This window comes from Prunus avium, chromosome 6, assembly GCF_965620075.1.
Source record: "Prunus avium chromosome 6, drPruAviu1.hap1.1, whole genome shotgun sequence".
Classification (NCBI taxonomy): domain Eukaryota; kingdom Viridiplantae; phylum Streptophyta; class Magnoliopsida; order Rosales; family Rosaceae; genus Prunus; species Prunus avium.
The window spans coordinates 31,661,194-31,684,021 of NC_142289.1; the positions used below are offsets into that span (position 1 = coordinate 31,661,194).

A 22,828-nucleotide genomic window follows, 5' to 3' on the forward strand; every position below is an offset into this window, starting at 1 on the left:
TGGCATATATACATATCACAAAACATCCCTGAGGTTAACACATCTATCACAAATGGTCCATGCAAATTTTTTTAATTTTTTAATTTAAAATTCATAAAATTTTGTTTTTGTTTTTTATAATATTTAAAAATATATATTGTATTTTAAATACATATGATACTATATTTTTGAAGATGAGGGCTCCACATATATGCCACACCAACAAACTAATGAAGTTTTTTTAAAAAAATAATCTAAAATTCAAAAAATTTAAAAATGAAAAAACCATTTATATAAGGATTTTAACCTTGAGGACCATTTATAAACCCTAAACCCTTGATTTTTTTCATTTTTAAATTTTATGAATTTTAAATTAATTTTTAAAAACTCCAGTTTGTTGATGTGACATATATGTGGAGCCCACATCTAAAATAATATAGTGTCATGTGTATTTAAAATACAATGTATATTTTAAAATAATTTAAAATTCATAAGATTTAAAAAAGAAAACCAAAATTTTATGAATTTTAAATGAAAAAAATTAAAAAAATTTGCAAGGACCATTTGTGATAGATGTGTAAACCTCAGGGATGTTTTGTGATATATATATATATATATATGCCACATCAGCAAACTAACAGAGTTTTTGACGGAACCTAACGGCATGGACCATTTGTGATTACACATACTAACCTTGAGGACCACCAATGACACAAAAAAACATTAAGGATGCAATCTGATAGTTTCCTAAACCTTAGGGACCTTTTGTGATAATAAGCCATATTTATAATAGCATAATGGTAAAACCATGCATGTGGTGAAGGTAATGGAAGCCTCCAGGGTTTCAGAATTTCAGTCCAAAACAAAAAGCGCAGCTGATCATCTATTCCATCCACTATCCAAATTCGAACATACTGGATCCTTTTTGAGGTTTACATGACTTCATTGTTTTCTTCAATTAAGTTTGTGTCATGAAACACCAGGACAATATGCTAACTGACACAAGTTTTCATGTTAAGTCTCTGTCACTCAAATCAAACGGAAAATAGAAAGAAAAAGAAAGTAAAAAAGGAGAGATGACAGAATTGAAGAACACCAAATATGGGCCGGATTAGCAAAGACAAGACAAGATGTTACACTGAACACAGACATGAAGAGACCAGAGAGTATACAGAAACAGAACAGATGCACTCAGATTTTCCCATCGAAACCCACAAGATGCCTTTTTGTTTTTGTATTTTTTTTTCTTCTTTTCTTTGGGATCTAAAACCAGTAAACTCCCAATTCTAACTTGCAACATTAAATACAACCTCTCATTAAATTGGTTCGCCTATACAACAGAAAACTTATTCTTGCATTCACACAGAACTTTGCAATTTCTTTCTGTCTTTCCTTGTTTGCCAAGGTTTCTCTTCTTTTCTTTTTTTCCCGTTGATCTGTTGAGATTTAAGACAATGAATTCTTCTTTCATCACTTTACTTCACACGTCTTTGCCAACAATGAGAGCAAAAGCTAGAAGTCGCAAACAACATATATTCTCTCAGCTGGACTCTCGTGGACACAGGAAACAACTGCATTAAATTTGTCCACAATATCATGAGCAATTGATGATTTGTATAAGCTCAAATCAACATTATATGAAGATAAATTCATATCTCTGTCTATACCATGTTGATGAGCATGCTCATCATCAATGTAAGAAACAATGCAGAGCTTTGAATATTCCGATGTCCAAATGTTTACGATACGACGACGATACCCATAAACATACAGGGCCCCAACTCTTTCCTCAACTCGTTCACAATGGGTTTGTTGGTATATAGTCACTTGCAAGGCATTTTGCATCTTACGTCCTGTAAACTAATGGCATGTTTACCAAGGCATAGACATATAGAATTATCTTCTTAGCAATCAAATCATTTATTTCTTAAAACGTTTTCCACAAAACACAATGCATAACATATACAGTCTTGAAGAAGCAGTTCATATCATAAAATGAAAAACACAACCCACAATCTGCAAAGACAAAACAGAACAAGCAATATCCGATTGCTGCCCAACAACAATTAGCCATCAAATTAATTACCCGACAATTGACAATTAACAATTAACATGCAGGCAATGACATAATTAGTTAATTAATTAATTGCCACCGAAGGCCTTAAGCAAAGAAAAGAAACGACGACGTACGTAGGTAGAATTGAATTGATGAGTTTCAGTTGTAGTAGAGTTCGAGGCCCATGCCGTCGTGGATTTCGTAATCCTTGAGAGTGATGTGATCCTTGTAAATGTTGTACCACTTTTGGATTCGGATCTTATCGGCTCGGGTCCCCGTCTGGGCCGCCACCAGCTTCTTCAGGTCGCCTATGGTGTCGTCCTCGTTGCATGTCACCCGAACCTTCTTTCCCAGCCTGTCGTTCAGCACCACCTCGATCATCTTCTTCTTCTTCTTCTTCTTCTGCAAGGTTTCAAGCCCTAAGGCCCCTGATCCCTATCCCGAGTTTCTCTGGATTGGTTGTCTATGGAGTTGCAGAGGCGCTAAACAACTGAAATATGAGGAAGTTGGGCCTCTCTTGAACGTTCTACAATGTGCTACTGAGGGTATCTTCGTCTTTTCGCCTTACACTGAGCAAAATACTTGTAATACCATATTACACGTCGGCACAGCAGCCCCGTGTTGTATCGGATTACAGAGCAACATACTGTTCTTCTTACTAAACGGAAAATTACTATTTTAATAAATAGTAGGGTTATTCGCAGCAATGGTCTCTCAACTATACCCGTAGTTACACTTTGGTCCCTCAATTCAATTATTAGTTGCAGGGGTCACTCAACTAGGTGCTACGTTGCACCAGTAGTCCCTCTGTCAAACTCTGTTAAATTTTCTATCAAAAATGAGGGTAAATTCAAAAATTCATCCACAACCCTCCCCTTCCTCCACAACCATCCACTTCTTCCATTGCCTCAACCCACGCCTTCCTCCTCCAATCCCTCCCAACCCCAATCCCTATCTCTCTGTCACACTGGGCACCCATCCCCAACCTGTATTCCTCAAAATACTCCAGACGCAATTCTCACCCTCCCATCCCTTCCCCACCTACCCTTCTTCCCACAAAAACTGCATATCACCTTTTCTTTTTAGCACAGAAACTAATGAATTATGCAAGAACAGCTTTTTCATCAAAAACCCACTCAATTGTGAGTCCATTCCCATCCCCCAACTCCATCAATTGTTGGGTTGCAATTTCAGCCAACGTATCCAAGGAAGAAGAAGAAGATGATGATGATGAAAAAACCCTTTTGTTTTGCTTGACCATGGCCTTCTAAGGAATCAAACACCCATCAAATCCATATCCACGAAGTGGGTTGCAGCAGCAATTTCTCATAGCCATGGCCATGGCCTTCTTAACATCATCTTTCTTCCAATTTTTGACGATAACAAAAACCTCAGAGAGAAGATTCAACGAATTTGAATCATGCCCAAATTGAAAATCACCCTTCATTCCCATAACCAAAATGCAAAAACAAAACTTTCACCTAAAAGATTAAGAACACATAAATAAACCCAACTCGATCTGTGCAGTAAAAGCCTTCGGCACTTCCAGACCCAATTCTCACTCTCTCGACGACTCTCGCTTCGCACCAAAACAAACGCTCGCAAGCCAAGGTAGCGTTTCACCACTTCTCGTCCGTTTGGTTAGAGAGAAAAGAAGAGAAAATCAAAGCTGCGAAAGTTCGATCCAAGGCCCGTCTTCTTCAAGCGTGAGTGGAGGAGGAAGGCGTGGGTTGAGCCAATTCGGCCTCGCCCCATGCCGCGACGATCATCTCATCCTCGATCCATGTACATAGGCCGGTTATAATCTTTTGGTGGTGAAGAATCCAACCGATCGAACTTGGTTCTTCCTCTATGGTTGTCTGAGTAATCCAATCGATCTCTTCGCATTTGATGGTCAGGAAACCTGCCTTCATGCCTTGGAGGTGGCATCCCAGCGCCAAAATCTCTAGGGCCATCTCTAGCCCAGCCACGAGGTGGAGACCTATAGCCACCATTCAAGCTCCTTCCAAGTGGAGGATCAACTGAAGGACCAGGGAAACATCTAGGAGGACCACTGGGAGGAAGGGGAGGATTGTTGAGGAAAGGGAGGGTTGTGGATGAATTTCCTAATTTACTCTCATTTTTAACGGAAAAAGTCACAGACTTGACGGAAGAACTACTGGTGCAACATAGCACCTAGTTGAGTGACCCCTGCAACTAATAATTGAATTGGGGGACCAAAGTGTAACTACGGGTATAGTTGAGGGACCATTGCTACGAATAACCCTAAATAGTATAATCGCGCGGTTATACCTGCTGTACTAATAGCCGTGCGGCTATTAGCGGCTATACTAATAGCCGCACGGCTATACTGGGATATATATATACATTAATTAAAAATTTTCGTTTGTCAATAGGAGTAGTTTAGAGCATTATCTAGTACTATTAGGCTATTACCCGAGTCTCTATTGTCCCATTTTGATTTTTTACTTTTCTAGAGTTAATACTCATATAAAGAATTTAGCATTTTCCCGTTTAATACTCATATTATACTAGTATGTACTTATTTTTCAATAATACTTTCATTTTTCGTACACGTCTTAAAGACTCGATAAAAAACACATTTTTTAAATAAAAAAAAATACATACAATACACATTATATACGTACGTATGTGTTTTTCATGTTTAATACAAGTATTTTTTTACAAAATTTTGAATAATACAGACAAAATTCACATATATACATATTATATTAAAATATTATATACACTTTTCAGTTGTATCTTGCCAAAATTTTACTGAATAAAACACATACGTATTTTATTCGTACTTTTCGTCCCGTATTTTACTAACTAGGCTTATAAGTAAACATGTAAAGTGGAAAAAAAAACTTCCCTACTATTATTTATAAAGTCGGGCCCTCTAATTTGGGACAAAAACTTCAATTTGTTTCATAACCTCTCTTTTATTACGTGATTAGCCATGTCATAAGAGAGATACACAGAGAAGAAGTATGACACAAGGGCTAGGAGAGTTACAAGGCTTCCCCCAAAAAATTGGACAAAAACACCACTGAAGAACTCAACCACCTTGCATATAAGCCATTTGGATTTGTGCTTCTAATTTTTTCTTTTCTTTTTAAAATTTTATATTCGCATCTAATTTTTAAACATTTTTTATTATTTGAACAATCTTTTCTACCAAAAAAGCCCGTTCTTTTATGTGCGTAGATAAGATAACCCTTTAAGTTACTTTGGTGCTTTAGAGTTGCTGTTAGAATTGTTTATGAATGTTAATTCACATGCGTGAAATTTCTGAATCACCAAACCCAGAAGGAAGACAACATTTTCAATCACTTTGCCTGCTAATAAGAAAAATAATATCGAGAGCGAGAAAAGGCACTGCACTGATCATCAAAACTGCTGTAGATATGTATACAATAACAATACCTAACCAATTTATAGGTAACGGGTCCAGATTCATCAAATGAAAGATACCACATTAAGAATGATTCCAGCCAGAAACGAAACTAAAAATATTTTGGATTTTGGGAAAATCCCATTATCAGTATCAGAACGAAACCAAAGATTTTAAAAAAAACTTAAATAATAAACAATGAGTAACAATAAGTAAACAGCAAATAACCATAACACAACCTACCATCTGATCCCATGTCGAAACAAAAATATACTGTACATATGACCTCCTGCTGCTGCTGCATAGGCTGCTGGCACCCTGCCATCCCGAAAATGGGGTCCCCTGCTGTTGTACCCAGTTTCAGATTTGAACAGCCTAAGCAGGATCAACCCACCATTCACTCCAAAACAGCAACCTCCTGATCAACCCTCCAATAATTTGCATCATTGAACTCCTTAGTTGCAGGCCCACCATCGTCGGAGTTGTCCTTTTCTGGCACCTTTGGCATAATGTTTTTCTTCAACGGCCCTGCCTCCCCTACTATGCCCTCTTTAAGAGCCTGCTCCATAGCCTTCTCAGTACCTTCTAATTCGACGCCAACAAATTCAACATCCTCTTCAAACAATGATGGCACTGCAGCTGATCGTTGGCTCCCATCACTACCCAGCGATCCTGCAGTAGAAGCAGTGGAGGAGGCAGAGCCATTTGAAAGAGCAGATCCTCCACTTGGGGGCAAACTAGCATTAGGTGCCACTACCTCGGCATGACTGGAAGGATTGGCATCCGAGTCATCATGATCCTCGAATGGATTTATACTTGCACCACCGACTTGCAAATCTGATGATTCACTCCATCCCACCCATTCAGGCAAAGGCCTGTCTCCAAACAAATCCTCATTGTCAGTTGCCTCAAATCTGAAGAATCCACCCATATCATGGGAGGCACTTGCATTCTCACCATCTGGGTTCATGTTTCCACTGTTCCCATTAAATCCATTCATAACGTTTTTGTTCGAAGTGGATGTGCCATCGACAGAGTCTTTACTTCCGGCCAATTCATCATCCTCCCCTACCACAACCTCATCATCACTACTGCTATTACCACCATTCGCAGTCCCATTCAAGTTTACTTCCTCCATCTCTGATGTGCCCACTGGTGCATTACCCATTCTATCATCTTGGAATGCAAACCAGTTGGAATTTGTAAATAAACTGCTGCATTCAGGATTAATACTATTCAGCATCGCCATTACATAATTGAATCTACAGCTACACTTATGATGCACAACATTGTTAAGACATCATTGCCAACCATTTCAGACGCTACAAGAACATATATACAGAAACTGTTGCATGTTCTTTTTATCAAATTATCAGTTGGGAAAGTGACTTCAGACAAGACTCCACACCATATCAACCCTAATTCATAGTTTGACAAAATACTAGAGCCCACTCCTCATTGTATTTCACTAATCCAAACTGTCTATTTTGTAGATATTCATTCAAAGATCATAAAAATCACTTGAATCCAATATCATTTGACTACTGAATTAAATTATTGAAATTGAAGTACTTTTTTGAAACACCATGTTCATTGATTTTGTTGGTCTCAATTAGATGCCTTAATGATTTTCAAGTTGCATGAATTTTTGCAAGAATGATCTCTGAATGAAGATGAGAAAAATAGAAGGTTTCCAATTTGTCTAATTTTTTTTTCAACGATCCAAATCATCTATTTTTCAAGTCTACATTCATAGATCATCCTCGCAAAAAATTAGACAAATCGGAAACCGTTTCGATATCCAATTGTGTCCTACAAAATTAATGAATACGGTGCTTCAAGAAAATACTAAAATTTCAATAATTCAATTGAGTGGTCAAATGAATCCGATTCAAGTGATTTTTTGTAAAGATGATCTTTGAATGAGTATCTACAAAATAGACAGTTTTGATTAGTGAAATACAATACGGAGCGGGCTCTACAAGGGTGTCCCTCAAATAAGCTTATTTGTGGGATCCCTCAATTGAAGCTTATATATATATATATATAGAATTTCCAGATTGTATAGACAGAAGTCAATCTCTTCTGTATTTGGTATATTGAATCAGATTCAACCTCTAAGCCCGGAGACTAATTGGTATCCTTTTACGTATTGTGTGGGAGGAAGATCTTGTACCATTTGAACCATGTTAAATTATTGTCATTACTGTGTATATAATTAAAGTTTTAGTACATCTCTTTTTCATTTTTCTTGTGGATATTTTGGGTTTTTGGGTCTAGAAGTCCAGCCACTAGCGGCTATACAGAGTTCGGAAAATGTTGCAAATCATTATAGACCATGCATACAATGTATTTCCACTAAACCTAAACTGGTGGCATACGGAGTTTGTTTTCCTTGATATAAAACCAAAATGGTTACAAACTCACCTTCCCTGATCATCACCAAGCCGCAAGGATGATATGACTACTTCAGCAGATTCATCGTCAAAGTAGACATCCTGTATGTTACAAATTAAACCAACTCATTTCAGGATGCAACGAAACCAAATATTTACTTTTACAAAAAGAAAAAAAAAGTTAACATGTTTTCACGGTTTATCATGTTTCTGCCTCAGAGCTTTATCTAGAGCTTATTCATGTTAAAATAAAAAAAGCTACCATCAAGTTCAATACATGAAACTACGGAAAGAAATCAGTGGTAGAAATGACCAAACTAATTACCTCGTCATCTCGATCTAGAGTTCCGTGGTCCTGCATTGCAAAGAATTCAAAACATTCATCCAACAATAACAAATGGAGAAACCAAAAACGAGTAAGGGGACAAATTTCCCAGGCGAAGCTATGCTGAAACTAATAAATACAATGCACCCAGCTAGATACCTCTCCTGCGTCCTCATTCCCATATATTTTGTATCTAAAAGCCTGGCTTAGATTATTTGCTAAAGCTGCTACATCATAATCTCTGTCATTCATGTCGTCATCATCACTATCCCTCGTCCTGTCTTGCAAAGCAGTTGGGCGGCTGTGCATAACAAGGAGAAACAAAACTGAAGTTGAAGATCAAATCCAACTAAAAAAATCAATGTATAGAAAGGTTAACTAAGTTGACCGTTTTAATAAGGCTTGACAACTATTTCTGTCCCTAAAAGAAGCAAAAATGTGCCATCACAGTAGGTGTCTTTAACACCTTATTTTAAACCCAACCGACAAATTCATTACTTTGGATTGAGTGCTATATAAACCAGAACACAGTAATTTATTCATAATGGCCCCTAATCATACTTGACAAATATGCATTGCAAAGCAGATATATGGCACAACAGCATACCCGCAAGCCCATCGATAAACATTTTCAACTGCATTGCGCTCCTGCAAAACTGTAGTCTGCCACTCATTCCATTCGCTATGTTCCTAGAGATCAAGCAAAGCAATGTTGTTTTACAAAGAATTTTAAAGATAAATATTAGCCACTAAGAAGACTAACATCCCACTCAAGTAGCGAAATGTTCATAGTTTTGCCAATAATAGAGAGGTAAAGGAGAAAAAATTAGAGAAGCTTAATATAAACAGTTACAAAAGATCAGATACGATCATTGTTAAAATCACAATTTTGAGCAGAAGTTGTGATCCATTTATGTATGCTTATAGCAATTCAAAGTTTAAACCTGAAACCTACCTGAAGGCATGCCTTAACACGGCTTTGGCTGTTTCCCAACTGAATGAGCTTATTAGAAATTCGTGTAATGTGTCCCAGGTTTCCTGCCCGTGGTGCCGATTTCCCAGCAGCAGGTACCGTTGGCTATCAAGGGAAAATTCAAACTATCAGAGAATGAAATAAAATCAACAGCCAAGTATAGGTAATCATCAATATATATAACTACATGCTATTGCACAAATCCAAACTCCATTTAAGATTAAGCATGCTCTATTTTCTATTACATTACACCTCATCCAACAAGGAAATTAAAGGCATTATAAACAATATCTAGCATGTTGAGCATTTAATGTTTGGCCACAACAGTCTGAAATTTAAGAAGGAGCCCACATTCAAGCATTCATTTATCCAGTTACTGAATCTCTCTACCTTGCTAGTATCACCAGATAGAAGGGGATGTTTATCTGTTTGGAGAAACTTCCCAATCAAATCACAATCTCGAAGGAGATGATCAACAATAGCATCACTCTTGCTTTCCAAACATGACGATATGATACTATCTACATGATGGTGCAATGAGTTATTGTAGGGGTACCTGCATTAATTAGATCAACCCATTAAGTTACTATGAACAGGTACATCGTTCAGTGTAACAAAAGAGAAGAACATTTCTTTTGGCAAGGTATCATCGGGAGAGAGAGAGAGAGAGAGAGAGAGAGAGAGAGAGAGAGAGAGAGAGGAATCTAGATATCCAATAACTATCTCAAAATAAAATAAATTGAAGCAACAGCTTACTCAAAGAAAAGATCAATGATCCGTTGGATGGTTCCCGAGCTAACCAATTCCTTTTCTGCATCTTCATTACCCGATCTCAATAGAACAGCAATGAACTCCACAATCTGAAATAAATTGCAGAACAGTTAAAATGGCAATCGACACTGTCAGTTCTAATATCCAATAATTAACAATTTTCGCTTTCTGTGATCTAGGGTGGAAAAGTCATTGACAAATAATTTCTTATAAATAAAAAATAATTTCTGCCGGCACCGAATTGAATTCTGAAATTTGTCTACAATTTATTACATTAAAAACAGCCAGAATACTAGTCTAACTCCTATCGAGGTAAAAACGGAGAATAAACTCTCTCGCACAAGCCAAATAAACTAAACCAACCTTTAAACGATACTTTCCAAGTGGAGGCCTCAACTCTCCGTATGTTGTCGGCAGTGTTTTCTCATCCGATGACACATTCAAAAGCATAAGCAAGTCACCTGGACAACCAAACTTTAAATCTTGAAATCATACTGAAGAAACAATTCTTCTGTTCCTTTTAAGGCAGCTGTAATATAATGCAAGACTTGCATCAATGATAGAGAAAAAGTATCACTCCGCTGATGAATCCTAAGAGCCCTCAGATTTTGTTCAAATATGATATATCAGTCCCCGGACATGGCAATATATTTCACCTTATTATATGAGCCTTGTCATAAGCCAAAGCTTTGTCCGCTCTGAGGTTCAATCAGTTTACCTCTACCTTTCATGGACCTAAACTATCCCCTTCCTACTTTCAAGTAGCTACAAAAGGCCATGTTACATTGAAAATTTACAAGCAGCATGGAGATTCCAAATTGTTGTTGGAAAATGTAATTGGAAAACTGAAACAATCATGTAATATGCATTAAAATAAATTACAAGCAGCAAGTTTAAAATAAATAAGCTGAATAAAATAGATGAAAAACATTAGTTTTACATGCTATGCAGCTAGAAAAATGTAAATTTCCGTTGTTGGAAAAAATCATGGCAAGATATAATTGCACACTCACCGAGTTTTGGCAGCATTGCACTGACAGTGTCTGGATTAACAGGGATTGGAGACTCATACATGTGTTGACTCCGAAAAGAATGGAACAAGGGAGAAGAAACTGCTGATCTTTTCGGATCCAACAAAGAGATACAAACAGAAAGCGAGTTTACAAGACTAGACTTTGAATGTGAATCTTCCAGTGCATGACCAAATATCCTTGCAACGAAACTGCATATGAATTATTCAAGAAGAATTCAAAACCATTGCTCATAAATAAACATATATATATATATATATATATAGAAACATAATAACTCAAAACCAACCAAAAAGTGCTCCGACTACAAACCTTGGGCTAGAAAGTTTGTTGGCTAGGGCTGATGGGGCATTTCGAGTTATAGCAGAAAGTGTCTCAGCTGCATTAGCATGAACTTCAGGAGAATTCTGATCCAAAGGTAAAAGGAAGTTGTCAGTTGTACAATATGCACCAGGGCTGCTAATGAGCTAAGTTCTTTAACATTTGTTCCAAACTTCTTAATCTGATGAACATTTATGAGCTACCATTTAGTATATTCTCCATTTAATTATTTAAAAGTCTATCACAGTAGTCTCGCTTTCATTATCAATTCTTACCAAAAACAATAAAAATCATATAGAACTCCAGCTAGAAAGGCCAAAGGCATACAGTTAAGGTGACAAAGTATGCAACACTTCCCAATTCTCTGTTCAACTATGGTTTCTGGATCCAAGAGGCTGCACCTTTATGTAACATCTAAAGAAGTGCACAGAGGAAATCCACCTCAAAAGTGGACATACACAAGACATATGAGCATTCAAATAAAAATATCTCCATTAGGTTATTTAGTTAACAATATATGGTTCTCTAAGGTACTGTGACCAGAATGACAAAAGAAAACAAAATGTAACCTAGGATATGCATAATGGCTATGGATGCTACAAGTGCATAACTAAGTAGTCATTAAACAAATATGTTCCATAAATATGTACAATGACTGCGAGAAAAAATTATACTGATAAACACGAGTATAATCTTCCGACTTACAGAAGGGCTCAATTTATCTACGATCATTTCTAGCAGATTACTTTCAGCTAACCATTGCATCACATCTATAAAATTGGGATACACATGGTCATCCGCACCAACAAGTCGAACCAAAACCTGTACCATGAAAACACCTCAGATTGAACTACAAACAAGCATCTGAAAAACTTTGAACTTGATTCTGAAAATTTTATTCTTAATTACCTCCATGATGGATGTAATTCCTATCAAATCAACTAGCTGGCGGAAAACATCCTGATGGGCCTTTAAACAACAACGACAGTAATCAACAACATTTACACGAATGAACAAAAGATGGATTTCGGGATAACACTTATATTTCTCAGCTAAAACAGTGGCCTCGAAATTTTTTTCCAAAACAACAGTCAATGGAAGGAATGTCATAGGCAAGTAGCTCATTTTTGGCACAGCCCAAATCCAAATTGTGTGTAAGAAGCATAGAACTTTCAGATATTAAACAAGACCAAACATTAGGAATTACTTCAAACACAAAGAATATTCCAAACCACTAGGCATAATCTCCGGGTTTTTTATTAAAAAAAATCTTGATTTAATTCAAGAGCTAAATTGTCAGAATATGCTGGTGTTTTATTAAAGAATAATTAATGCTGGGACAACACAAATTTTGGCATCAAGGGTCATGGTTGGCTGGAAAGATAATATTGATTTAAACTTTCAGCAACAAACTCTCACTTCTAATGGGAATATCTACAACGGAAGAAGGCTAACCATGGCAATCAAATAAATGTGGATTATATATGCTAATGCTGGCAATGTAAAGAGGCAATAGGTCCAAGTATCTGGTGATGCATTGATGCAATTGATATAAAAATTTAAAAAATATTGGCAGAAATTTAAAAATATACAATATAAAGATGAGGTAAAAAAGTTACTTACTTGAACATAATTCATAAGTGGGACTGTCTTTCGTATCATAAGGCATACAACAACCTAAAGTTGCCCAAAAAAGAAGCGGATCAAGACACCCGTTTTGAGACAAGAGCAAGTAGGACAAAAGGTTAACAGTATCATAAAAAAATACCTTGCTAAAATACCCAGCAAGCAGGGCACTATGAGGACGATTTGGTTCCAAGAAGGAGAAAAGTAAGTTCATTAGCTGCAAGCACATAATAAGCATTTATCAATACTAAACAAGATTTTATACATCAATTTCCTCATTCAAATATAGCATGTGGTCATGATTACCTCCTCTTCATCCACCAAAGTCTTTAAAATAACATCAATTTCACATGTAAAAACCTCACAAGCAATGAAAGGGAACCTAAATCATGAAAATAATCAGAAGCAAGACCCACAAAAATAAAAATCCAAAAAAGTTTGGAGTTTGAACATTAGAATATAAGTATAAAAAAAGGTCAAAACAAAATCTTTGTCAAGATGGAACAATACTTGAAGGCTCGTTTGCTTTCAGCATCCTCAGGAGGTTCTTCAACAATATAACGCAATAATTGCTCCACCTGAGCTCTATCCCTTAAACTGAAAACAAAAACTTACACAAGGGTATCAATGTATCATCCACAGTCAAGTTCCATATAATAAAAGATATCATGTACAATTCATTCCTCCACAAATTCAAGAAAATTGTAAGGAAATAGAACAAATTCTGGTATTGACTTATAATATATACAATAGGGAACTTGATAATATGCGGAACACTACAAGCCCTAAAGAGGAAAACAACGAGACATTACAAATTAATGAGACGAGTGTTTAAAGCTTTGCATTCTTGGATAATTTCTTCTTCATCCAGAAGCTCATCCAGTGTAAAATTCTCCTTGTCTAGCACCGACTCCACCTGTAAAGGAGAAAAAACAGAAGAGAAAACAAAAATAACAATCAGAGGGCATAAGAATAAAAATCCTGCAGTAGTATGCTAAGAAACCTGTGTTACTTGAAACTACAACAGTGGAACACTGTTACTCATGTTTATAGCTGGCCAAATATTAAAAGGCAGTACCCCTCGTAAAGAAAATAATAAAACGCAGTACATAGGAACTAGATGCTGTTACAGTGAGCAGCAACCAAATAGAGGGTAACCACATATCCTTAAGTTTTCTCAGCAACCAACCAGAGGGTAATCACATATGCTTAAGTTTTCTCAGCAACTAAACAGAGGGTAATCACATATCCTTAAGTTCTCTCAGCAACCAAGAAGAGGGTAATCTATCCCAAATTTAGAAAATTTGAGCTCACCTACTTTAATCACAATTAGATTAATAAAAGACGGCACTTGTAAAGTAAAAAACAAATCCTGGAAAATACTACTTACTAAAACCAGTTGTTCATTCAATTTCGAAAACTAATACAGCTAAGTCAGATCAGTCAAAAGTAAATTGCAATAAGACAAAAAAATTGAACGCCCCTCAACTAGAGATGAAACATAAACAAAAATAATTAGCAATTAAACTTCTGAATAAGCAGCAAATTGATCAAACAGAAGACCAGTAAATTTCAAAATAAGAAGCTAATACTAGGTTTTAAAATGAAAGAGATTGAGAAAGATAGAGAGTTACAGGCGAGGAGGCAGAGAGAGCAGTGAGCTTCCAAAACATGGTGAAGAAGGAGAAAGCAGAGCTGGAAAGTAAGAGCTGTCTTAGATCTGTAAACCCTAGAAGAAGCAGCAGAAAATCTAGGGCCTCTTCAGGGACAAAGCCGAGAGGTGGGGATTTGAGAACAGGGGCGGGGAGTCGGTGGCTTTGAAGCACGAAAGTCGAAACCCTAGTATTCTTTTGAGAGATCGATGAGGTGAGGAGGAGGGAGCAAAGGCCGTGAAGATCGAGAGACAGAGAAAATGAGCCCCCCAAAAAATAATAAACTGTGAGAGCAAAAAGGGTAATCGGCTTGTTGGCTTATTTGGCTAATTGCTGAATGCTGATGAAGAGAGAGAGAGAGAGAGAGAGAGAGGAGCACAAAACTACAAATGAGGTGAAATTAACATTTTTTTATTTTTTTTATTTTTTTAACTTTTTCAAGTGGTACATGTTATGATGATTCATGAATTACTTTGATTTTCCCTCAAGGTAAAATCATTAGATTAATGACAAAATAGAAAATAAAAAATCAATTTGAATTAAAGAAATATGATGATTGATGTATGCATGAAATGTGTGACACTTTTTCTGTGTATAAAATAATGCAATCTACATAGTGTTGGTGTTGTATGATTGTGAAATTTGATTTTAGTGGCTGACCTTAGGGTATGTGGCCTTTTTCCCCTCTTACAAAAAATAAACATTAAAGCACAAACTCACAACACAACTACTCCTCCATGCTAAAATACTTCATTTAAATTCCTTTGGTTTGTTTTTTTAGTACAAGCAATTGGGGGAGAGGGATTTACACGAATATTCAATAAGTGTCTGGGGGTTTTGAACCTCTACCCACATGGATAAAGGTAAAAGAGCTCAACCAACTAAAAGTTATACCCACTAACTCCTTCGGTTTGTTAAAAGTTATTGCTTCCCACACTGATGGAGAAATAAATAAAACAGTAAAACAAACTTTTTAAAAAATTATTTTGATACCAGGAGTCGAACCCAAAAACTAAACCAAAGATTTCGTAAGACCTGCTTGCCCTTGGCATTAGTTCCTTAATTAATTTTTTGTGTTTAGCAAATACCAAATCATAAGAGATTTTCTATTTAAACCCCGCACTTCTCTTTGTTCACCCCAATACTTAAATAATTAAGATGTAAGTTTTATTATTGTGTAAAAAGACAAAAAAAGGTCATCCAACTTAATACTTAACCCTAGTACATCTATACACACACCCCACCACTCTTCATATTAAGGGCTAGTTTGGCATTGTTGTGTTGTGAAAATAAACATTGTCAGATTTGCTGTAAGAAAAATCAGCTGTAAGATAAAGCAGTTTGGCGTTTGGTAAACTTTGTGTTAAAAGTGTTGTTTGTACTAATTCCCGCATAATTAAAAAATAATTCCTACATAATCATTAAACTCAGTGTTTCTTTGAAACTGATTCCCACATAATCAAAAAATGCAAGCACCTCATTAGTTGCTTTCCCTTATAGCTTTCTCTCATATCAATTTTTAAAAATAAGTGATTTTCTCATAGTTTACCAAACGGGCACTAAATCGGGAACTTTGGGGAGCTCAGGATGATAGGTTAGAATATATATATGGGTGGTTGTGTTGTGGGGTCTCCATGCTAATTTTAGCAAGAAGCATGCAAGGGACAATAGCTTCTGTGGCTTCCCTTGTTAGTTTGGGAAGTGTCACACGTTTGGGTTCATCTGAAAGGTCCCGCTCACTTGTTAGAAAAGTTTCTTTGTCTAAGGCAAGTTTAAAGGGTAGCAAGATATGGCATTGTGTAAGGTTATCTATGTGTAAATGTTCGGTCACAACTACTGATTTTGTTGCCAAGCAAGGCAATGAGGTGTCTCTTGATTTAATTATTGGGGTGAACAAATAAAATTGTGGGATTTAAATAGAAAATCTCTTTTATTTCTTATTTTTTCAGCTTGAGGTGTATTTAAGGGTAGTTTGGGAAGATAGTGGGGTTTTCTTAGAAATTGTGACAATTTAAATTAAAAGTTGGGGTGAACTTAGAATATAGGGTGAACTAAGAGAAGTGTGGGGTTTAAATAAAAAATCTCAATCATAATTTTTGCTACAATTACATATTATACAGGCAATTTTCTGCCTCCTTCTCTTGCGTATAAATAATCTGGTGCAGTTGACCAGAAAAATAAAATAAAGCAATGCTTCAACCAAGAAGAAAGGTTCATTACTTGAACAAGTCCAAGGCATGAACCTGCCAAACAAGATATTGACCTAATTCACGATTAAAACAATAAACAAACAAATCAAATGCTTGTCACTCAGTATGCTTATTTAGTCGATCCAGCAGACTCACTAGTCTTGACATCTCTTGGGCACTGAGATACATATGCTTTGAGCTGCAAACAAGACGGGGAAAATCAATTTAGAATTACATGAGTATTGAAGTAAGAGCTGCAGAGTTCAGCTATGAATTTCCAATTGGAAACACTCATTTACAGATAAAAACTATAAATGATAAATACAACAAAAGAAACCAAAAAAATTGAAATATGCTCACCTTGAAGTCGGTTAAATCGGGGACTACATAGTTAGGTAATTTCTCCTGCTGCACGACATACTTAGCTGCAAAAGTTTTGGGCAATTTGGATAACATGTCAAGTAGTAATTCTTACCCTTAAAAATTGAACGAGCACCTTGTCAAGTTTGCAAAAAGGGAAGTAAGGCAAACCTTTTCTAGTGTGGAAACCAATGGGCTTGCAATTCTTCCCCTTGTAGTAGTCCCTTGGGGCACGTTTGGAGGAAAGAATGTCAAGCGATGATGTGCGCTTTAGACGAAATGCCCTTCCTAGCCCTAGTATTAGTCCCAATGCCATTTTCTTTACTTCTTCTCACAATAAATCAAACTAAAACTAATCAGCAAACATGCTTGAAAACATAAATGCTTACCCTAAAACTAACAAAGATATCAGCTGAGAAGAGAGGAGCATTGCCTGTTCAAAAAGGGCCAAGGAAACAGAGGTGAAACCAAGAATTTATGTCAGGACAATAAACGCCAAAGTTTTAATATTGATTCACAGTACTTTCATTAAGGTTGAAGACAACATTACCAGGTCATAACGACCTTTAACAAGTTTTCATACTTCGAACGTTGCATTATACCTCATTGTCTATACAATCTATGTATTTGAAAATCTAACACTTCCTAGTACATCTGAAAATTCTTAATGGGATAGTTGTAAATAGCCCCAGACTGAGGAACAAAGGATTATCCCGGACCTAAGCTGAGGTACTGACAATGACTCTCAAATATCGCAGAACAGAACGTGATATGATGAGCTAAAATGCAACAGAAACAAAGACACATGGAACGGGTTACCTACTCTTAACGGTCAAAGCGTACCCTTTCATTCCGATTTCCCAAGTAGAATTCGAAACCTACGACAAGAGCTTATTTGTAACATAGCTTTTCTATGACATAACAAACTATCATCTTTCACAACAATTTTCTTTTCCGGGCGTGGAAAACATTTCACTTTAGCTAGAAGAATTACAGTAACAGTTAATGTAACCCTCTGCCCTGCCATGACTTGTATCACTCAAACAGGAAAATTCATAAACACATTCACATCATTCCCACAAGCAAGTAAACAAGGCCCATTGAACTATTGCTAACTTTCAAAATTCTAACCAGGCCTGGAGCCAATTCAGAAAACTCTGGTTTCCGAGGGAAATTTGCAGAAAGCTATGAAATTGCAAGCATTTTATTTCCTATGGGCTAGACCCAGTTCATGATTTTGGCTAAGGCTAATGAAAGCCTTCTCATTTTTCCTCAAAGATTCACAGAGTAAACAATAGCATTCAATAAATTTCATGGCAGCTTGTTTGTGGGCTCCGCCACAACAACAAAAATTACCGAACTGAGAAAGGGTCGATGAGTTTACCTGAGAACGGCGGCAGCGGCGCGCGAAGAATCACCGGAAGGTTTCCAGATTGGCCGTGTGGGCTTCGACTGAGAATAGAAAGAGTGAGGCGGCGCGACAAAGGGTAATTACAATTTACATCGACTGGGTTTGTATGGTTACATGCGGTGGGTTGCACGGTAGGTTATAGTAACCCCCACTAAAGACATAAGCCTCAAATGGTTACTTGAGCATGCTAGAATGGACATATTTGTTAAAAACCTTAATTAGAGAGAAAAACTCAAAACTAGCCATTTATTATTTTCTAATTGATTCTTAGAAAACTTTAACATACTAAGAACCAATTAGAAAATGACAAATAGCTAGTTTTAGGTTTTTCTTTCCAAATATGCTCTATATGGATTTTTGCATAATATGTCATGTTAGAATGAACTTATTAATTAAAAACTTTAAGAAAAATGCTGGGTTCACACACACACACGAGAGAGGGCCAAAGAAGTTAGTATAAATTTATTTGAACTGGTTCGTCGAGCGCAAGGGTTGCATCCTTCGTGGGTACTTGACAAATTCCTATCCTTCTCTTCAACTGAAAGCACGAAGTAAGATTCGATCCATGGAGGTTACATCTGTATTTATGTTGTATTGGTATTATATTGCTGACTCAAAAGTCCTTCATATTCTCTCTCGAATTATACAATATTCTTTACCAAATGGATTAGCAAACCAAATTTGAACATTTAACACTTCACTCTATTTTTTTGAATATCATCACCTATGCTTACATATTGGTGATATAGACTAATAAAAAATGTAATTCAGGTAAATTTCTTTTTGTGTAAGGATGACAATTCATATTCGAATAACAACGTACATTAGATTAATTTGGTCAATATGAACACAATATAACAATTAGGATAATAAAAAACTAACTAATCTTTTGAGAAATGCTAGCTAACTTCTTTCTTACCTTATATATTCATATTGTACAACGTGTATTCCAGTCTATGTATTTGATGCAAAGTCCAAATTTTTTGCTTGGAAAGATAATAAAGAGTTTTTTAACACATTAAATGGATAAATTTATGTGCGAGTACAATACACATTCCACAAAATGAATAAAAAAAGACAAGAATGAAAAGGCAAGAGAAGAATGTAGCTAACATTTTAATACATAATAAGGATGGATTGAGTTTACTTCGGTTAAACATCATCAAAATTTTAAAGATTGTTTCACCAAGTAGAACCGCCTACCTAGGTTGATAAGGTAAGTTTTTTTTTTTTTTTTTTTTTTTTTTTTTTTGGGATATAGGAGTGGAAATTCGAAGTCGGAAAGTATTCTAGCACACAGGGTAAGACGGGAAGTATTTCCCATCTCTAGACTAGTGGTGAAACTGCAAAATATTATTGACTACCCTAAAAAAGCCGATGAACCAATTACAAAAAGAGGAAGGAAGTAAACAATAACAACAACAACAACTACAAAAAGAAAAACAGCGAAAATGTCCAAATCTCATTGGAAGGATCCACCAGCCATGTCATAACCCAAACCACTCACAAACTCATAAAAACTCCTGAGATGGATAAACCCATTTGATCTCCTCTCTCCAGTTTCTCCATCTTCCTTTCACGCTGCTTTACCCACAAGTTTCTACTCTCATCCCACCAGATCCCAGAAGACGATCGTTGACTAATCAATGACTGTTTCATGGTTCTGAACAATTGAAGACCGACCCAGGAGGAAATGAACGTGAGCCATGGATCGGTTCACCCAGTTGAAGATGTACCCACCACAGACGGCGCCGTTCCCCACCCGCCCCGGTTCCGAATGAAGGACCTTCCGGGCATGCCCGGCACCACCGGCGGCCTTGCCTTGCGCCTCTCCCAGCTCTTCTTCTCCGCCGCCGCTCTTGTAGTCATGGCCACCACCTCTGATTTCCCCTCAGTCACAGCCTTTTGGTGGGTCGCGCCACATTCAACCAACCCATATGCTATTTTCAGCTTTGTTGTCTTTTTTATGGTTTAATTATTTTGATTTCAATGTGGTTGGTAACAGTTTGGGTTTTTCTTCTTTTGGGTTTCTTCTTCTGTTATGTGTGCATTTCAGCTACCTTGTTGCAGCTACTGGATTGCAGTGTTTGTGGAGCTGCTCGTTGGCCATTGTTGACGTTTATGCCCTTCTAGTTAGGCGGACTTTGCAGAACCATCGAGTTGTGTGCTTGTTCACCCTTGGTGATGGGGTAAGAATCAAGATTAGTTGTAATTCGATATGATTTTTAGCAGATTTCATTGTTTTCAACCATTTGGGAATGTGGGTCTTGCTTGTTTTTGTTTGGTTTATACTGTCTACATTCAGAATGAAGCATTTTCTAGTGTTCATCAAGATCTCATTGTCAAATTTACTTCTAAATGGCCAAAAAGTTATAGCCTTCTTTACAAGATGTATAGCCTTTTTTTTTTTATAATCAGTAATATTGAATCGAATTGATGCTGTCCAATTCATTGCTAACCACTGATAATGCAAAAGCATAATGGATCTGATTCTGAGTCTAAATGGAGTGGCTGACAACTCTGCTTTTGTTTTGGGAACAAAACTGGTTTCACTCTATCCTTAGTTCGAGCCGCGTGTTTATGGTAACCTGGGTGGTAGGAATTGCTTTGCCTAATTAGCATGGTCCTGCTTTGATTTGTAGACATTAACTTCCTATTCCTAAGTCACTATAGGATGTTTTTATTGCAAACTAAGGAAAATAATCCTTATATATTAATTATGGAAGCATTGTAACAAAAGTTAGAAGCCCCAACATACTTGGTAGGGAAAGCTTTCCCTTCTAAGGAAAATCCTCTTTATCAAGTTAATTCCTGTAGTGATACCATGCATAATAAATGCTGAAATATATTTAATGCAATCCTCTAACTTGCTCTATATATTCCGGTTATTGGTGTTGTTTTCAACATTTTTCCTCCCTTTTGCTTGCATTCTGTACAGTTTATATTTGAGCATGTAGTTGTGAGCTGTGGCTGAAACGATCTACCATTTTCTGCTGCAGATGACATCCACTCTTACGTTTGCTGCAGCTTGTGCTTCCGCAGGGATCACAGTTCTTATAGACAATGATCTTGATAGCTGTGCCCACAACCACTGTGCACAGTTTGAAACAGCTACAGCCATGGCCTTCATATCCTGGTTCACCGCATTACCATCGTTTCTCTTGAATTTCTGGTCACTGGCATCCCGATGAATGCATGTATATTTGTGAAAATTTCTCAAGAAGAGAATGACGACATGGGCCGTGATGAAACACTGCCTGAGCTAATTGTGTGTTGCATGATTTTTCTTGCCTGTCATGTATTGCAGTGTGCTTAATTTGAAACTTGTATTTTTGTGTGTATAGTTGCTGTAACATCAACATTTGTGGTTGTGAAGGTGGGTTGGTTAGTTATGTGGTCAACTAGGAGATTGAGTTGTTTGGATAATCCATTCTGTTTGTGGTAAACATTTATATGAAATTTGAAGAGATCTGTATTGTCTTGCCATAAACTTCTCATGCATACTTTTACTGTCTTTCCATTCTATTTTTTGGCAATTTCAAGTGATTTGGGTAGAATTCTGATATCAGTTATGATTATCAGTTGTTCATAACTAATATAATTGTAAACAACACTCTTATTTGAACATCCTTATTAGATCAGAATAACTTCCTAACTAATAACCCCTGTTTCATGATACCCTTCCTATTGCCTAAATAGTCATTTTGTCTTGAATTGGTGAGATTTGACAATTAGCATTTGGTCACAAAATGTGATCAAAATTGGTATTTAAAACAAGTTACAATCATACTCTATTTTTAAGTTAAATTTTAGCTTAAAACATACAAAAACTATTTTAGGAGCTTTTCATGAAATTTTAACTCCAATCATACTCTCTAGTTTAAGGATTCATAAATGCTATTACTTTTTTTTTCATTGGTCCATGTATATAAAAAAAAAATATTTTAAAAAATAGTTAGCATTAATTAAAGATTTAAAATACTCATAAAATAAAGCAGCATTAAATTATTATGAGCCACTATGAGCTCTTTCTCTCTCCTCAGCTTTAAGAGCTCTTAGAGGTCTCCTTATTTTAGAAGTTGGATAGGGAGCACGGTAGAGGTGGGTTTTCTCACTCTCCCTAAATTTTATCTAAGGAGGTGGTTTAGGAAATCCATTGTTACTGCTCTAAGTGAACCTATAGCTAGGGAACCCCGAAAGGTCCCGTGAAAGACTAGCATTTGTGCATGATTTAATTTGTTGAATGCTTATTTCAAGTTTTCAACGCACACAAGGAGTTCTCTCTTATGAAAAAGATTGTTTAGTACCCTTGTAAAGAAGTACATGAAATACATTTTTTTT

General features: G+C 36.4%; 4 protein-coding genes across 8 annotated transcripts; 1 reads left to right on the forward strand and 3 right to left on the reverse strand.

Moving 5' to 3' along the window:
* Positions 1-1,270: 1,270 nt before the first annotated feature.
* Positions 1,271-2,632, reverse strand: LOC110772504 (ubiquitin-like protein 5). Of its 3 annotated transcripts, none has more exons than XR_015836312.1 (3): positions 2,166-2,632; positions 1,647-1,839; positions 1,271-1,550 (listed from the first exon to the last, which is right to left on the reverse strand). XR_015836312.1 is itself a non-coding variant. In XM_088254159.1 (2 exons), exon 1 carries the CDS (start codon positions 2,414-2,416, stop codon positions 2,195-2,197), a length of 222 nt encoding a protein of 73 aa, XP_088110285.1. In that variant the 5' UTR covers positions 2,417-2,631; the 3' UTR covers positions 1,271-1,550; positions 2,166-2,194. The 3 variants fall into 3 exon arrangements, 1 of the variants encoding a protein (XP_088110285.1); XR_015836311.1 differs by having other exon boundaries at positions 1,647-1,832; positions 2,166-2,627; XM_088254159.1 differs by lacking the exon at positions 1,647-1,839 and having other exon boundaries at positions 2,166-2,631.
* Positions 2,633-5,535: 2,903 nt separating this feature from the next.
* On the reverse strand, positions 5,536-14,842 carry LOC110770915 (SIT4 phosphatase-associated family protein). Of its 2 annotated transcripts, none has more exons than XM_088254814.1 (19): positions 14,510-14,842; positions 13,688-13,791; positions 13,386-13,472; positions 13,182-13,257; positions 13,018-13,092; positions 12,873-12,926; positions 12,159-12,218; positions 11,955-12,071; positions 11,241-11,335; positions 10,911-11,119; positions 10,261-10,358; positions 9,883-9,986; positions 9,517-9,682; positions 9,109-9,231; positions 8,761-8,843; positions 8,313-8,454; positions 8,154-8,183; positions 7,860-7,930; positions 5,536-6,643 (listed from the first exon to the last, which is right to left on the reverse strand). In XM_088254814.1, exons 1-19 carry the CDS (start codon positions 14,546-14,548, stop codon positions 5,830-5,832), a joined length of 2,547 nt encoding a protein of 848 aa, XP_088110940.1. In that variant the 5' UTR covers positions 14,549-14,842; the 3' UTR covers positions 5,536-5,829. The 2 variants fall into 2 exon arrangements, with proteins under 2 accessions (XP_088110940.1, XP_088110939.1); XM_088254813.1 differs by having other exon boundaries at positions 5,536-6,646.
* Positions 14,843-16,590: 1,748 nt separating this feature from the next.
* LOC110770947 (uncharacterized) lies at positions 16,591-18,598 on the reverse strand. Of its 2 annotated transcripts, none has more exons than XM_021975186.2 (4): positions 18,461-18,598; positions 17,248-17,400; positions 17,077-17,141; positions 16,591-16,915 (listed from the first exon to the last, which is right to left on the reverse strand). In XM_021975186.2, exons 2-4 carry the CDS (start codon positions 17,390-17,392, stop codon positions 16,847-16,849), a joined length of 279 nt encoding a protein of 92 aa, XP_021830878.2. In that variant the 5' UTR covers positions 17,393-17,400; positions 18,461-18,598; the 3' UTR covers positions 16,591-16,846. The 2 variants fall into 2 exon arrangements, with proteins under 2 accessions (XP_021830878.2, XP_021830870.2); XM_021975178.2 differs by having other exon boundaries at positions 17,248-17,403.
* Positions 18,599-19,932: 1,334 nt separating this feature from the next.
* On the forward strand, positions 19,933-21,977 carry LOC110770935 (CASP-like protein 5A2). The gene is made up of 3 exons (XM_021975172.2): positions 19,933-20,395; positions 20,544-20,676; positions 21,487-21,977. Exons 1-3 carry the CDS (start codon positions 20,181-20,183, stop codon positions 21,676-21,678), a joined length of 540 nt encoding a protein of 179 aa, XP_021830864.2. The 5' UTR covers positions 19,933-20,180; the 3' UTR covers positions 21,679-21,977.
* Positions 21,978-22,828: the final 851 nt, after the last annotated feature.

Excerpts from the sequence above, each read along its gene's own strand:
- LOC110772504 (XM_088254159.1), bottom strand. The coding sequence starts at position 2,416 with ATGATCGAGGTGGTGCTGAACGACAGGCTGGGAAAGAAGGTTCGGGTG.
- LOC110770947 (XM_021975186.2), bottom strand. The coding sequence starts at position 17,392 with ATGGCATTGGGACTAATACTAGGGCTAGGAAGGGCATTTCGTCTAAAG. Across the intron at positions 17,142-17,247 it reads TGGTTTCCACACTAGAAAAG|CTAAGTATGTCGTGCAGCAG; the intron begins GTTTGCCTTACT and ends AAACTTTTGCAG. Across the intron at positions 16,916-17,076 it reads CCGATTTAACCGACTTCAAG|CTCAAAGCATATGTATCTCA; the intron begins GTGAGCATATTT and ends TCTTGTTTGCAG.
- LOC110770935 (XM_021975172.2), top strand. The coding sequence starts at position 20,181 with ATGAACGTGAGCCATGGATCGGTTCACCCAGTTGAAGATGTACCCACC. Across the intron at positions 20,396-20,543 it reads CCCTCAGTCACAGCCTTTTG|CTACCTTGTTGCAGCTACTG; the intron begins GTGGGTCGCGCC and ends TGTGCATTTCAG. Across the intron at positions 20,677-21,486 it reads TGTTCACCCTTGGTGATGGG|ATGACATCCACTCTTACGTT; the intron begins GTAAGAATCAAG and ends TTTCTGCTGCAG.
- LOC110770915 (XM_088254813.1), bottom strand. The coding sequence starts at position 14,548 with ATGTTTTGGAAGCTCACTGCTCTCTCTGCCTCCTCGCCT. Across the intron at positions 12,072-12,158 it reads GAATTACATCCATCATGGAG|GTTTTGGTTCGACTTGTTGG; the intron begins GTAATTAAGAAT and ends TTCATGGTACAG. Across the intron at positions 9,987-10,260 it reads TTGGAAAGTATCGTTTAAAG|ATTGTGGAGTTCATTGCTGT; the intron begins GTTGGTTTAGTT and ends AATTTATTTCAG.